The sequence below is a fragment of the Pongo pygmaeus genome, chromosome 21, assembly GCF_028885625.2.
Source record: "Pongo pygmaeus isolate AG05252 chromosome 21, NHGRI_mPonPyg2-v2.0_pri, whole genome shotgun sequence".
In the NCBI taxonomy this organism is placed as follows: domain Eukaryota; kingdom Metazoa; phylum Chordata; class Mammalia; order Primates; family Hominidae; genus Pongo; species Pongo pygmaeus.
In genome coordinates, this window is record NC_072394.2 from 41,004,413 (window position 1) to 41,017,567 (window position 13,155).

At 39.4% G+C, this 13,155-nt stretch overlaps 1 protein-coding gene across 5 annotated transcripts in view; it reads left to right on the plus strand.

The window, feature by feature from the left end:
• Positions 1–11,149, plus strand: part of RALGAPB (Ral GTPase activating protein non-catalytic subunit beta) — a 106,284-nt gene extending 95,135 nt beyond the window's left edge. For all 5 annotated transcript variants that reach the window (XM_054467825.2, XM_063659318.1, XM_063659319.1 and 2 more), the window contains exons 27-30: positions 2,180–2,288; positions 3,061–3,139; positions 6,442–6,590; positions 7,069–11,149. In XM_054467825.2, coding sequence (XP_054323800.1) covers positions 2,180–2,288; positions 3,061–3,139; positions 6,442–6,590; positions 7,069–7,262 — 531 coding nt within the window. In that variant the 3' untranslated portion in view covers positions 7,263–11,149. The remainder of the gene's footprint in view (positions 1–2,179; positions 2,289–3,060; positions 3,140–6,441; positions 6,591–7,068) is intronic.
• Positions 11,150–13,155: the final 2,006 nt, after the last annotated feature.

The window sequence follows — 13,155 nt, forward strand, 5'->3', positions numbered from 1 at the left end:
TTGCTTATCTTTTTTCTTACCTTATCAGCAAATGTTACTTCTTTATCTGTGATCAGGTCAGAAATGTAGGAAGATTGACTTAGAACGATCATAACAAAGACAGAAGTGTCGGCTTGACTAAAGGTGTTCCTCCATTGTACAGGATTTTAGGTTAGCTTCCTTCCACAGTGAAAATTATTTTTAATGTAAGTATATGCTTAAAAGAGAATATGGGGAGGTTTTTACCTTTAAAATTGATTTAGGAAAAAAATGTCAGGTGGTGTAATAGTCCCTGGAGTAGACTGATTTGAAAATCAGGAGTTTTTAAAAGGTTTTACAGAATACAATTTAGAGATGATCAGTCAGTATTGCATAGCAGTGCAAGATTTTAGCCAAATTTAATACTTACTTTAAAAGTTTTTTTTATTTGAGATTTGTGGACAGAACTAGCATTCAGTGATTAGCTGCCCTTATATTGATTTTCTGAATGTCAGCATAGTTATTCCTTAGAACCCAGATAAAGCACCATGTTTTTGTTTTTCACTTATACTGTACTTTGCAGACACTCACAAACTAAAAAAAAAAAAAACAAAAAAAACAAAGCAAAACCATATGGTTATCTCAATAGATGGAGAAAATGCAGTTGACAAAAATTGAGTACTCATTTATGAGAAGAGTTCTCAGCAAACTATGAATAGAACTTTCTCAACTTGATACAGCGCATCTACTAAAAACCTACAGCTAACATTATACATTATACATTATTCTTGAATGCTTTTCCTCTGAGGTGGAGGACAAGGCAAGGATGCCTATTCTCACCACTTACATTCAACATGGTAGAGGAGGGACCTACACAGAGAAATAAGACAAAAGGAAACACAGTACATAAAGATTAGAAACAAAGAAGTAAAACTGTATGTATTTGCAGATGACATGATCATATAAGTAGAAAACCCTCAGGAATCTTTTTAAAAACCCACTAGAACTATTGAGGTGAGTTTAGCAAGATTGCAGGAAAAACGCCAGGGTGTTGGGCAAAATTTTAAGGTAACCCCCAGCGACGTTTGCCCGTGTACAATGTCCTCTCCTTGCGTGTCGGTGGAACTTGTGAATATGATAGGATAACTGTGATTATGTTACATTATTTGGCAAAGGGATCTTGTGGGTTTAATTGGGTTACTTTGAGTTAATCAAAAGGGAGATTTTCCAAGTAGACCTGACCTAATCACAGGAACTCTTTAAATCTAGGGCTAGAGGTCAGAGATGGAAGAAGTCAGAGAGTCAAAGCTAATTAGGGGTCTTGATACTAAGAAAGTAGTCTGTGAATATGGCCAGATGTCTGTCACTAGTTTGGGAGAAATCTCTTGGTCTGGCCATTTTCTGTAAATGTCAGAGTGGATACAATTATCCGGGGGGACTTGCCATGGACTCTGGTCATCTGGTAAAGACATGTATATTTCTGTGCTAACAAAGCAGTTTTAATTTTAAAATTCACCTCAAGTATGAGATTCTCCCCTCTGTACACATGAGCTTTGTTTAGGGCTTTAGCACAAACTTAGCTCTGCTGCATGCCTCAAAAGAGGTGCAGCTCAGGGTACCAGTTTGCTAAGGGGGAGCCACATAGTCCTGTTAACGTTGCAGTGAAACTTAGAGTTGATTAGGGTTGCAGGAAGCCAGAAGCACACTGCATGGTAATGAAGGCCCAAACAACTCGTTTTTCTTTCTACTGATGAGAAAAAGGAATTAAGCATAAATTGCAGTAGAAGACATTTGGTCTGGGATCTAGGAATAACTTGCTGATGGGACATTTTAGAGATTAGGATCCCCAGACAAGTAGTGATGTTGCTGTGATGGAGAAGCGTACTGCTTTCTGGCCCTAACAGAGATAGACTCAAATCTTTTAAGCCCTCATTAAGATACTGTGTGTAAATTTTGTTTTTATTAATGCAAATTATAATTATTCAGTATTCCTTCCATTTTTTTTCTTTGACAATTTTAAGCCTTGTCCTAGGTTAAGACTGATGAACAGGAGCCAAAGAAGAGCTTTGTTGCAAATGTATACACTTTTTCCTAAAGTGATTTTCCATGACCCAATACTTATGTCACTGAGCACCTTGACAAATGAATGACTGGGTAGTTTTATTAAGCCAGTTTTTTGTTGCTGTTGTCTTTCCCGCTGTCTGTCTTCTTCTTCGTATAGCTCAGTCCCAGTTCCAGAATGAGGAAGCTGCCTCAGGGTCGCCCTGTTCCTCCCCTTGGACCTGAGACAAGAGTTTCTGTAGTCTGGGTGGAACGCTATGATGATATAGGTACTGTATGAGGACTTTGTCCATAAATAAAATGGCAATATATGACAATGACTTGCTAAATGTCTACAGGGAGTGGGCACATAAGCATGGTGTGGCCAGGAGCTAGTCCTGGAGTTCAGCAAGCCTTGGTTTGTACCCCAGCTCCACTACTCAGTTTCTTTAAGCCTTAGATTACTCCTCTGTTAAATCCTGGTACTTTTTTCATAGTTGTGAAGATTTAATGAGACCTGTAGATACAAAGCTTTTAGCTATTCATGTTGGCATCACAGTCAGTGGTTTGTTGCCAGTTGGTCTCAGTCATCCCAGGACCTTTGGAAAGGGGAAGGGAAAGCACTTCACTTACCCTCTCTCCATCCATATGTCCTACTGTCTCATTTTAGTATAAAGCTTAATTTGTCCTTAAGAGTTGTGCTCTGGGTAAGTTTCTCATGATTTTTACATAAGCAACATTAGAGCATTAGAAATATATACTTGCCTAAAATCCTGTCCAGCCCAGAGTTTGTGGGAAAGTGTGATAGTTACTTTTCAACCAAGCCCTCAAAGATCACAGAACATATTTTCTAAAAACTCTTTGCTTTAGATGAAATTAGCTAAAAAATGTCTTGAGAGATAATTTTTTAATTTGTAGAGAATAATTAAGATGATATTTCAGGACAGCACAGTCCATATATTTGCCACTCACTTATGTAAAGAGATTAGAAAATTAGATTTCTTATTATCTGTTTGGGAAAATGAGGGAGATATTAATTGTAATGCTATTATTTTCTTCCAGAAAACTTTCCCCTCTCAGAGCTGATGACAGAGATCAGTACTGGTGTGGAAACTACTGCAAATAGTAGCACTTCACTGAGGTACACTCTATTTGCTTGAAGTTCTTCGGCATGTCTTTTTTTAACATATTGATTGCAGCTTAATAAATAAGGAATTATGAAACGAAAGAGTTGTAGACAATTAGAAATAAAAACAGAGAAAAAAGATCAAAGAAAGAAGTTTGTATACAATGTACAAGGTTATCAGATTATTATAGCATGGATTTTTTTTAAAGCCACTTTATTGAGGTATAACTGATTAACTTGTTAAAAGCTATACATATTTAATGTATACAACTTGATGAGCTTGGAGATAAGTATATATCCATGAAACCATCACAGCAATCTATTCCTGAACACTTCTACCATCTCCAGAAGTTTTCTCCTTCCCACTTAATTCATTATTATTACTATTTTGTGATAAGAACCACTTAACATAAGATCTACCCTCTTAGCAAATTTTTAAGTATACAATACTGTATTATTAGCTGTAGCCACTGTACTATACTGTTGATCTTTAGGACTTATCCTGCATAACTGAAACTTTGTACCACCTTTTGGCTAATACCTCCCCATTTTTCCCTCCCTGCAGTTCCTGACAACTAGCATTCTACTCTCTGCTTCTCTGAGTTTATTTTAGATTTGTCATATAAGTAATATCATGTGGAATTTGTCTTTTTGTGCCTGCCTTATACTTAGCATAATGTACTCTAGATTCACCCATGTTGTCACAGATGGCAGGATTTCCATTTTAAGACTGAATAATATTTCATTGTATGTGTACACTACATTTTCCTTATCTATTCGTCCAATGATGGATATTTAGGTTGCCTCCATGTCTTAGCTATTGTGAAGAAGGCTGCAGTGAAAATGGGAGTGCTGCTGTCTCTTTGAGATCCTGGTTTCAGTTCCTCTGGATTTACACCCTGAAGTGGGATTGCTGGATCATATGAACATTCTATTTTTAATTTGTTGAGGAACCATACTGTTTTCCACAGTGGCTGCACCAGTTTACATTTCCACCAACAGCATACAAAGGGATTCCCTTTTCTCCACATTCTCGCCAGCACTTGTTTTCTTTTGGTTTTTTTGAAAATAACCATCCTACCTGGAATGAGGTGCTATCTCATTATGATTTTGATTTACATTTCCCTGATGATTAGTGATGTTGGGTGCTTTAAGCAAGAGAGAGTTTTAATAGTATAATTAATTGCTATTTTACATTTATCTAGAGCAAAAAGAAAAATGAAGAAGTAGAGGCAATTAAATATTAATAAAGACCGTAATAATAGGGTAGCAATATTAGATTGAAATAATGGAGTTAAATTGGCCAAAACAGTGTGGCCAAATAGCAGTTAAAATATCCTAAATCATATGAGCTAATTAACGGAAATATGTTTTTAAGCAAAATGTAATACTTTATAATTGGGTTAAAATTTCTGTTTTACCTGCCCATACACAAGAAGGATAAAAAGAGAATAATCTGATTCTAAGAATGGTAACAATGTATTTGTATAGGCTTTGTAGTTTTCAAGGTTTGCTTGCTTGTTTTTGGTTTATAACTCTAAGAGTTCAACAGTTATTTTCCCCGTTTTACTAGTGGGATAAAATAGGCTCAAAGAGGTTATTCCTTAGTATCACACATGCAGTAAATGCAGGAGAAAGCTACCTGAATCCAGGCCTTTGACCCCAAATGCATTGACCCTGCATCTCTCTCATCACAGAGCTACCCTGAAACTTGATATTTTAAGTTCCTTTTAGTTATGTGAGCTGATTCAAATTGCATATAAGATGAATTTATTCTAATATTGTTAGATGATTGTTATTGAAATGAAGTCAGTAAAGATGATTTATTTTAGCATTATCATTTTAAACTTCTAAAAGAGGGCAAGTCATTCTTAAAACTTCCATGTTTTATATGCTTTGGTGTTTTAAAACAAATTACAGATATCTTAACGTTCCAAATATATCAGTATGCATCTGAAAAGTAAGAAACTTTTCAGATAGCTAAACATAACATCGCAATAATAAAGTTAGTAATACTTTCTTAATATTTTCTAATAGCCAACATTCAAATTTCTTCATTTTTACTAAAATATTCTTCACAATTGGTAAAGAATTCACTCCAGGACTATATATCTGGTTTTAATTCCTTCAGTCTCTTTTAATCTGGAACAGTCCTTTTTTCTTTATGACAATAACTTGCTAAAGAAGAGACTATAGAATAGTCATGAGTAGACTTTTCTGGAACTAATTAGAAGAGACTTACTTATCATATACTGTCTTTGTTGTTTTCATCTTTTTTTTTTTTTTAATTAAAAAAAAAAAAACAAAACTGGGCACAAGGTCTCACCATGCTACCCAGGCTGGTCTCGAACTCCTGGGCTCAAGTGATCCTCCTGCCTTGGCCTCTCAAGTTTTCATCTTTTTAGGTCAAAGGTTGTAATACAATTTGACAGTAAAATGTATATTTTATTGGTAGATTAGCAAAGTTTATAATTTGTCTTGGGAACATAATTACTCAAGGATTGATTTTTCTTTTTTTTTTTTAAATGTCTTGAAAGATTGATTCATTGTTGCTTTGGCCAAAATCACCTTACCTATATAGAAAGAAAACTCATTGGGTTGCAAAAAGACCCCAACATGTAGCATCACAAATAACGTATAATATTAGATGGGTTGGCCTATCCCTCGTGTGTAATGAGTAACTCACCCCTCCATAGGGGCAGTTGCCAACTTTAGCATCTCTGCCTGGCCAGAGGCTGTGAGGGCTTTGGCCTTGCCACAATGTGGCCATTTATCACCATAGCCAAGAAGGACATTTGCAGCTGGCTTAGATTAATGGCTCTCCCAACCTCCTTCCCCACCCTGAGAAAAAGTTATATCAGGGATTCCTGTCATGGGCTGAAGCTGTGTTCCTGCTTCTCCTCTGGGATTATCAGCCTTGACTATGCTGGAATTCCTTGTACTCTGGCCAGCCACACTTTTGTTCCCTACAAGAAGAGGAACTGAAGTGAAAGTCCCATAGCTGGTTGCTAAATTCTTAACTCCATGCAGTAGAGTTCTCTGGCCTCTCCTTCCACCCAGTGTCCCTATTGGTTTTCCAAGCATATATATTTTTTCAGCCCCTTTCTGTTAGCTTAGAAAGCTTGACCCAGTAATGGACCTTTAGGACCAGATGTTATAGGGGGCAGCAGCATAGATTCCCAGAAAGATTCTGAGCACACTGACCCCTTGGCTTTTCTCAGACCACTGCCAAGCAACAGGTCCCTTTAGTAATCTTAGGCTGTATGTGGGGGACTTCAACTCTTGGGTGTCTGAGATAAAAATTTTCTTTTCTTAAGATCTACAACTCTTGAAAAAGAAGTTCCTGTCATCTTCATCCACCCTTTAAACACTGGATTATTCCGGATAAAAATTCAAGGAGCCACTGGAAAATTTAACATGGTCATCCCTCTTGTGGATGGGATGATTGTCAGCAGGCGAGCTCTTGGTAAGGTCTTCATATGTGGCCGAAGAGTTAAATTTTCTTTTTCTTTATCATTTTTATAAACCAAAAAGAAGTAAAAATGAGGAAATGGTGATAATTACTTAATAGCTTCCACATGTAGGAAATGGTATGGCTCTTGTTAAAAAGGGAGCGTGTTTTGTTCTTTTTTAATCTGTCCTTAATCTAGTAAGTATAAGTAAAACCTCACTAACTTCTAGTATTAAAATATTGAAGATAGTTGTTTGTAATCCAGGACAGAAAATAGGTTTTTAGACTAGATTTTGATTCTCCTTTTCCTTGTCATTGTGTGTTTCTTCTGACAGTTTTATCTTAGCACTATGTCTATCTCTCTGGGGATGGGAAGTTTGCAAATTGAATGAAATAGTTTGAGTATGCAGAGAATAGTTCACCTGAATACTTATAGTTCACCTACGTAAGTGACTAGTTTCTAACATTTATTTTAAAACTCTCTATTTTGAAGGCTTTCTGGTGAGGCAGACTGTAATTAACATCTGTAGAAGAAAGAGACTGGAAAGTGACTCCTACAGTCCCCCGCATGTCCGCCGGAAACAGAAAATCACCGACATTGTCAACAAGTACCGGAACAAGCAGTTGGAACCAGAGTTTTATACTTCACTTTTCCAGGAGGTTGGACTCAAGAACTGCGGTTCTTAGACCACTGAATTTCTAAGAATGTTGAACTCCAGTTTGGGAACTATAAAACAGCAGAACAGTTTGATAGGTGATCACTGTAAAAATAAAAACAAATCACTCCCAAGAGCTTACTGTTTAATCACCAGAATAGAAGAAACACATTATAACCCATTTGATAGAAGACTTTGGGCTATCTAGTGAAATGGGCTCCCAGACACAATCATACTCCTGCTGATAATGATGATATACATTTTAGCCATAAACTTTCTTTTAAAAGTGACAATTTTAGTTAAACATAAGCCTTTTGAGGAGAAAGGCTTTTATGCATCTCAGTTAAACACGTGCATTGGTAGTATCAACAAATTTGCAATATAGAAGTTGAAGATAGTTTTATACCTCACTTTTTAGGAGGTTGTATTCAAAATTAAAATCTTTCTCAGAATCTTACAGGACATTTAAAGACTCGTGTTGATAGCATGGAGGAGAAGGAAAGAAGTCACAGCCTTCTACTCACTTGTAGGTCCTCTTGTCATCCAGCTGTCACACTGACAAAAAGAAAAGATGATACATGTTTTTTGCTCAGATAAGAAGCCTGACATTAAAAGATGTCATATTTTTTTCTCCATATTTCAAAAAGTTGTCCTTCTCATCACTGCACAGATCTGTATGAAAGCCTCAGTTTCTGAGTGACCCAGGAACAGATCAGAAATGGAGCATGGCCTTGTCCTTTAATGGGGATGCAAATAAAGTTTGTGGGGTTAAAAGTTATAAGACAACAGTGATACCCCCACTCTCTCCATTATTGTCCAGCGGGGTGACATAATGACAGTTAACATTTGTGATTCATTGATTAAATGTTATTTAAAGAAATGTAAATTCACAATAAGGGTTGAAAATTATTTGGTTTCATCCATTGTCTCTTATTTCAGGACCAAGCAGCACACTGCAGTAGTTTATGAAGGATTCTAATATGGGGTTCAGGAATAGCCTCTCAACGCTACTAATTCAGATCTCTCCCAGAGAACTACTGGATTTCCTCATAATTGACAAACATGAGTGACCACCTCTTTGGGTGGCTACTGTTAGAAATGGTTGTTGTTGTCATGTTTTCTGGACTTTGCCAGCCAACAGATCCCTGCCAGGTTTTGGAAATACTTCTGTTACCTTGCTGCTACTTTTCTGCAGGGATAAAACTTTTGAGGTGGCCAGACCCAGAACATCCAAGGATTCCTGTTACAGTGCTACAGTATACACTGCTCATTTATCCTGTTCTCATGTGCTTTCTTCTTTAGTAAGATTATTTTATGTTAAGAAAATAAGTGATATTTAAAGTCCAAAGAGGAATGATCACAGTTGTATAAGGAGTGTTTTCCCACTTGAACTCTGATGTCAGTAGACTATGGGTCAGAGCTACAACGATCTGTTTGGTTTGATGTTTTGGTGGTTTACTTAGGGAGTGGGGATAGTGTGGGACCTAATTCCCTGTGCAAATGTCTCTTATTCCAGAAATGTGCATTTTGCCATCTATAAGCAAGAAATATGGGCATAGCAGCTCTTGGTTTAAAGTTTGCCATAACCTGTTCTTCATTTTTGTTTTAAGCTCAGGTGAAGATAACCTCCTCTTTCTATGACTCCAGTTTCCATTCAGGTTGTAGTATTATTCAATAGTTGATTTTCTTTTTTAAGCTGGGCAATAAATTGATGTTTCCAGATGGTAGCATGGGAGAGGGCATATGGGATAAAGATGAGCAAATTCTACCCTAAAAATGTTCTAATAGTTCACAGGAAGAAGATGAGGTTTAATAACTTCCAAGGTAATTCTAGATTGACATTTTGAGGGGAAAATGGGCTCTTGTTCTAGTTGAAGTGAGCAGAGAAGGCTATAAATTAATATGTAACTTACAGCATTCCAGAGGTTAAAAATAACTGATGTAGATGTACTTCTTCAGTGTGATTCTTCAGATCAAACTTTTACCTTTGGCATAGTTAATTTCAGAAAAATGTGCTGTGTGTGTGTGTATGAGGGTTGGGCTTGCTGATCCTTCAGTTAGCTCTAATTTTTGGCAACTCCTTGTAATTCCAATGTATTTGATACATGAACAATCATGTTGAATGCATTTGTGATCTGGGAGACTCCCTTGTCTTCCAGGGAAGGAAGGGTGTGCAGCCCCTGAAGGCATGAAACTCCCAGTGTGTACGGAGCCAGTGGAATATGGGATACCCATACCTTACCAGGCGCTGGTTCCTTCTGCTCAAAATAACATCTGCCCAAAGAGGGAGTGGGGAGAACCCTTCGCTCTTTCACTAGTATGGATTTGAGTTCGTGGTCACTATTTTTACCCACCTGCCTGTGTTAAAAATCACTTTGAGTAGAATAGCGCTGGAGGAACCTATTTAGCACCTAATATTAATATTTAGTAGTCCATTGATAAATTTGCCAGCAGATGTTCTAGCCCCTGGGGGGAAGCCAGGACCACTTTTGTCTGTGGCTTAAACTGTTCAGTTGCTATATCTGTTGGGTATGCCAGGGGGTGGATGAGTGTGGCATTCTGTGAAGAGGAAGGTGGTAAGTAAGGTTGCCCTTCTACTACTGCCTTCTTAAGTTGCAGGAGGGAGCTTTTCTCCCCCCCTCTGGTTGGGAGCACTGAGGACAGTGAGGAGGGCTTTTACCTTGTTAATCCTTTCCTTATTTAGCTAGCTTTCCTTTTTGTCTAGGGCTTCCTCCTGAGACCCTTTTCCATCCATTGGGCCTTTGAAAGGACTAATCAGACACACACACACACACACACACATGCATATTCATGCACATTTCCTTCATTTCCAGATCCTTTATTTCAGGGCAGCCCATTTTCCTCTGGATTCATTGATAAATACAAGTACCCACACCTTTGGCCAGTAAGGTCAGTTACCTGCTGCAGGTTCTGTGAGGCCTTCATGAACGTACCTTCTCCATACACTAGGGAAGCATTTGTCAGACTCTGCAGACTGGGTTCTAGAGAGGCAGAGTCTTTAAGAGTATTCATTTCTTCTGGAAGGTGGAGCTTTACCCAAAGTGGAAGTTAGCCTTGCTCAAAGACGTGTTTTGTGGTAGGCGGTAAAAATAAATAAATAAATAAAAAATAAAAAAAGAAACACGTATTGGAGGTAATTTGACACTGCTGCTGGCAGTAGTTCTCTATTCACCATTTTAAAGCCCATTCAGGTTCTCTCTTCCTGAAAAGAACTGATTGCTGTGTTTACATGAAATGACATTGGAGTCAGATGGTCTGTTTTAAAGATTTCCATGACAGCCTCTTTTCCTGAGTTGGAGAGATTGGAGGTGGTCCATCCGTACGATGTGGAATCAAACGGTGGGTTTCTTAGTAGCTAAAGAAGCCGTGTACTTATAGTGTTTTTCTCAGAATATCAACTCATGTTCTTCAGATGCTTTTCTTTTTCTAATGGTGAGGGAAAAGGTATAATTTGGGATTCCACAGTGCCTTGCATATAGTAGGCGCCCAATAAATACTTGTTGAAGCAAACCAAGTTTCCCAAGTCCTCATCTCTTACAGTGGCCAAGACATCTTTCTCCTCTGAAGGGCTTGGCAGTTGTGGCTAAAAAATAAGCAGTATCATTATTTGCTTGAAATCATATATACAGTTTGTATGAATTTCAGTATGTTGCCAAGACATGATCTTTTTCTTATTGTATTTTCTGTAAATATTTCTGGCACTGAACTGTAAAGTAAAGGCAAAGTGTAAATATGAAGGCGTGCCCGTGCCCCTTGCCTCCTGTGTTTCATCTTCGTCGGTTAGGGAAGAAGGTCCAGAGGTTTGTTTGTATTTATGCCGATCCTTTGTCCAGAAGAAGCCCATGGAATATTGAATGTAATACATTTAGTCAATTAAATTTTAAGGAGATTCTTATCTAATAACTTTGTGTGTGCTTTTGGATACAGGCTGGGGCTTTACTCCTACACTGGTGCTGTTAATTTTACCCTTTCAGGGGATGTCTGCTCGGCTTTGGCTGCCCTTTATAATTTAGATCTGTAGTTTAAATGAACATTAAATGAGTATTTCATGAAATACTCAAAGTTTGATTAATTTTAAGAAAAGTATTTGGCCTTCTCTGCAGGAAGGAGCTTGTATAATTAAAATACTGCCAATAGAGGCTCACCTTTCAGGGGCTGGGAATTGCTGAGGAGATAGATGCTTATGTTATGGGAGCAAGAAAGTGCCAGCTGTGCCCTCTGCTTGTAGAAAATTTGAGCCCTAGCAGGACTAGACAGGAAAGGGGGGAGGTGCAGAGATTATCCCCTGCCGCCCACTGCCCCCTTTGTGTAGGGCATCTTGGAGGCAGATGAGTGCCTTCAGGCCTAGATCACACATAGTGGAGTGAATGGACCACTTGAAACAACCATGAGAACCATTGTGGTCATGCCTCTGCCAAGAGCTGCTGACGTGTGCCCTCTGAACTGTGCCTGGGAGCTGCCTACCTTGCAGTATGTGTTCTGCCTGCTCTGCCCACGCACAACAGGACCTTCAGCTGGGCCTAGTGGCCAGGGATGCTGACCGCACAGTAGCCTTGTTTTGGTGTCTAGAAAGGTTTTGTAGCCAGAAAAAAATGTGTGCTCAAGCCTTTCCCAGCTATGCTGCTCAGCTCTCTCTGACCCCAGCCCCTTCAGGACCCAGTGCCAGGGAATCACTCCCAACCCAGACCACCTGCTCCTCCTCCTCTTGGCCTCTGGGCCCTGCATCAGGAGCACCCTGCCAGGGCACTGCTCCTCTTGGACACACATTCTAGTCCATTTTCCCAGACTTCCTCTTGTAGGAATTCTGGCCATCCCACAGCTGGGCTAGGACTCTTGAAACCATGCCCCAGCTCTCCCAGCCCCTCCCATGCTCTTATTTTTTCCTGTTGCTGGCCCCATGCGCCCTTCTTGAATTGGTGTCTTTTCCTATAAGGGGTTTTTCTACTCCATGTTTCTCCCTAGGTTTACCACCCACTTCCTGCAGCTGCTCCCCTGCCTGGACCTGGGTTTGCCTTTTCAACAGGTGCTTTTTAGTCATGAGATGCTGTGGTCTCAAAATCAAGCCTGCATCAGAATCATTCTGGTTGCTTATCAGTGTGTTGAATCCCAAGCCACACCCCCACCCCCAAGAGGTCTGAGGAGATGAAGGTGAGCCTGGGAATTGGCATGTTTAATAAATACACTCCAGCACCCACCCACCTGCTGGCAGTCACAGGCAGGTGGTCCAAGGGTCCTCCTGGAGAATACCGTGCAGCAGCCACTCCAGTGGGAAGCCCGAAGCCTCCTTTCTGCCATGGTCTGGCACATGGAGGTTTACTGAATACTTGATGAGTGAACGGATGACAGATAGGAGAAGATGAGGATGACATGTGGAAGTGTTCTGGCCACTCAGGAGATAAAGGAACAAGATTCAAGTCGTTAGAAGCCCCTCACTGAAAACCCTAATAAGGAGAGGCACAGAAGCTTTCAGATTAAGTAATAATCATTTATAGTCATTTAATCTAGTAATCGTTAGAATAACTTACTGTGTGTTAGATTTTAAAAGTTTTAAGTGGCAGCCCATTGACCAATCCAGCCTGGCACACGGTTTAGCCAACAGTGCTTTAACAAGGTCTGATCCGACATTTTAAACTTGGGAGATTTCACATAGAAATCCAGACTTTTTGCCTGTCTTGGGAAAGTTAGGAGTCCTGCAATAATGGACCTGCATTTCACTCATAGCAGTTATTGGTTGGAGCTGCCATCACTGCATGCTTAGGATGCAGTAAGCTCCATCCAGTTTGCCACAGTCCCCAGCAACCCCACCAAGTGTGGACGTGGGCACACACAGCTGGTATTACAGGACCTGGGGACCCAGCTGGCTCCTGGAGGGGGTCTGTGACTTCACATATATGAACACCGAT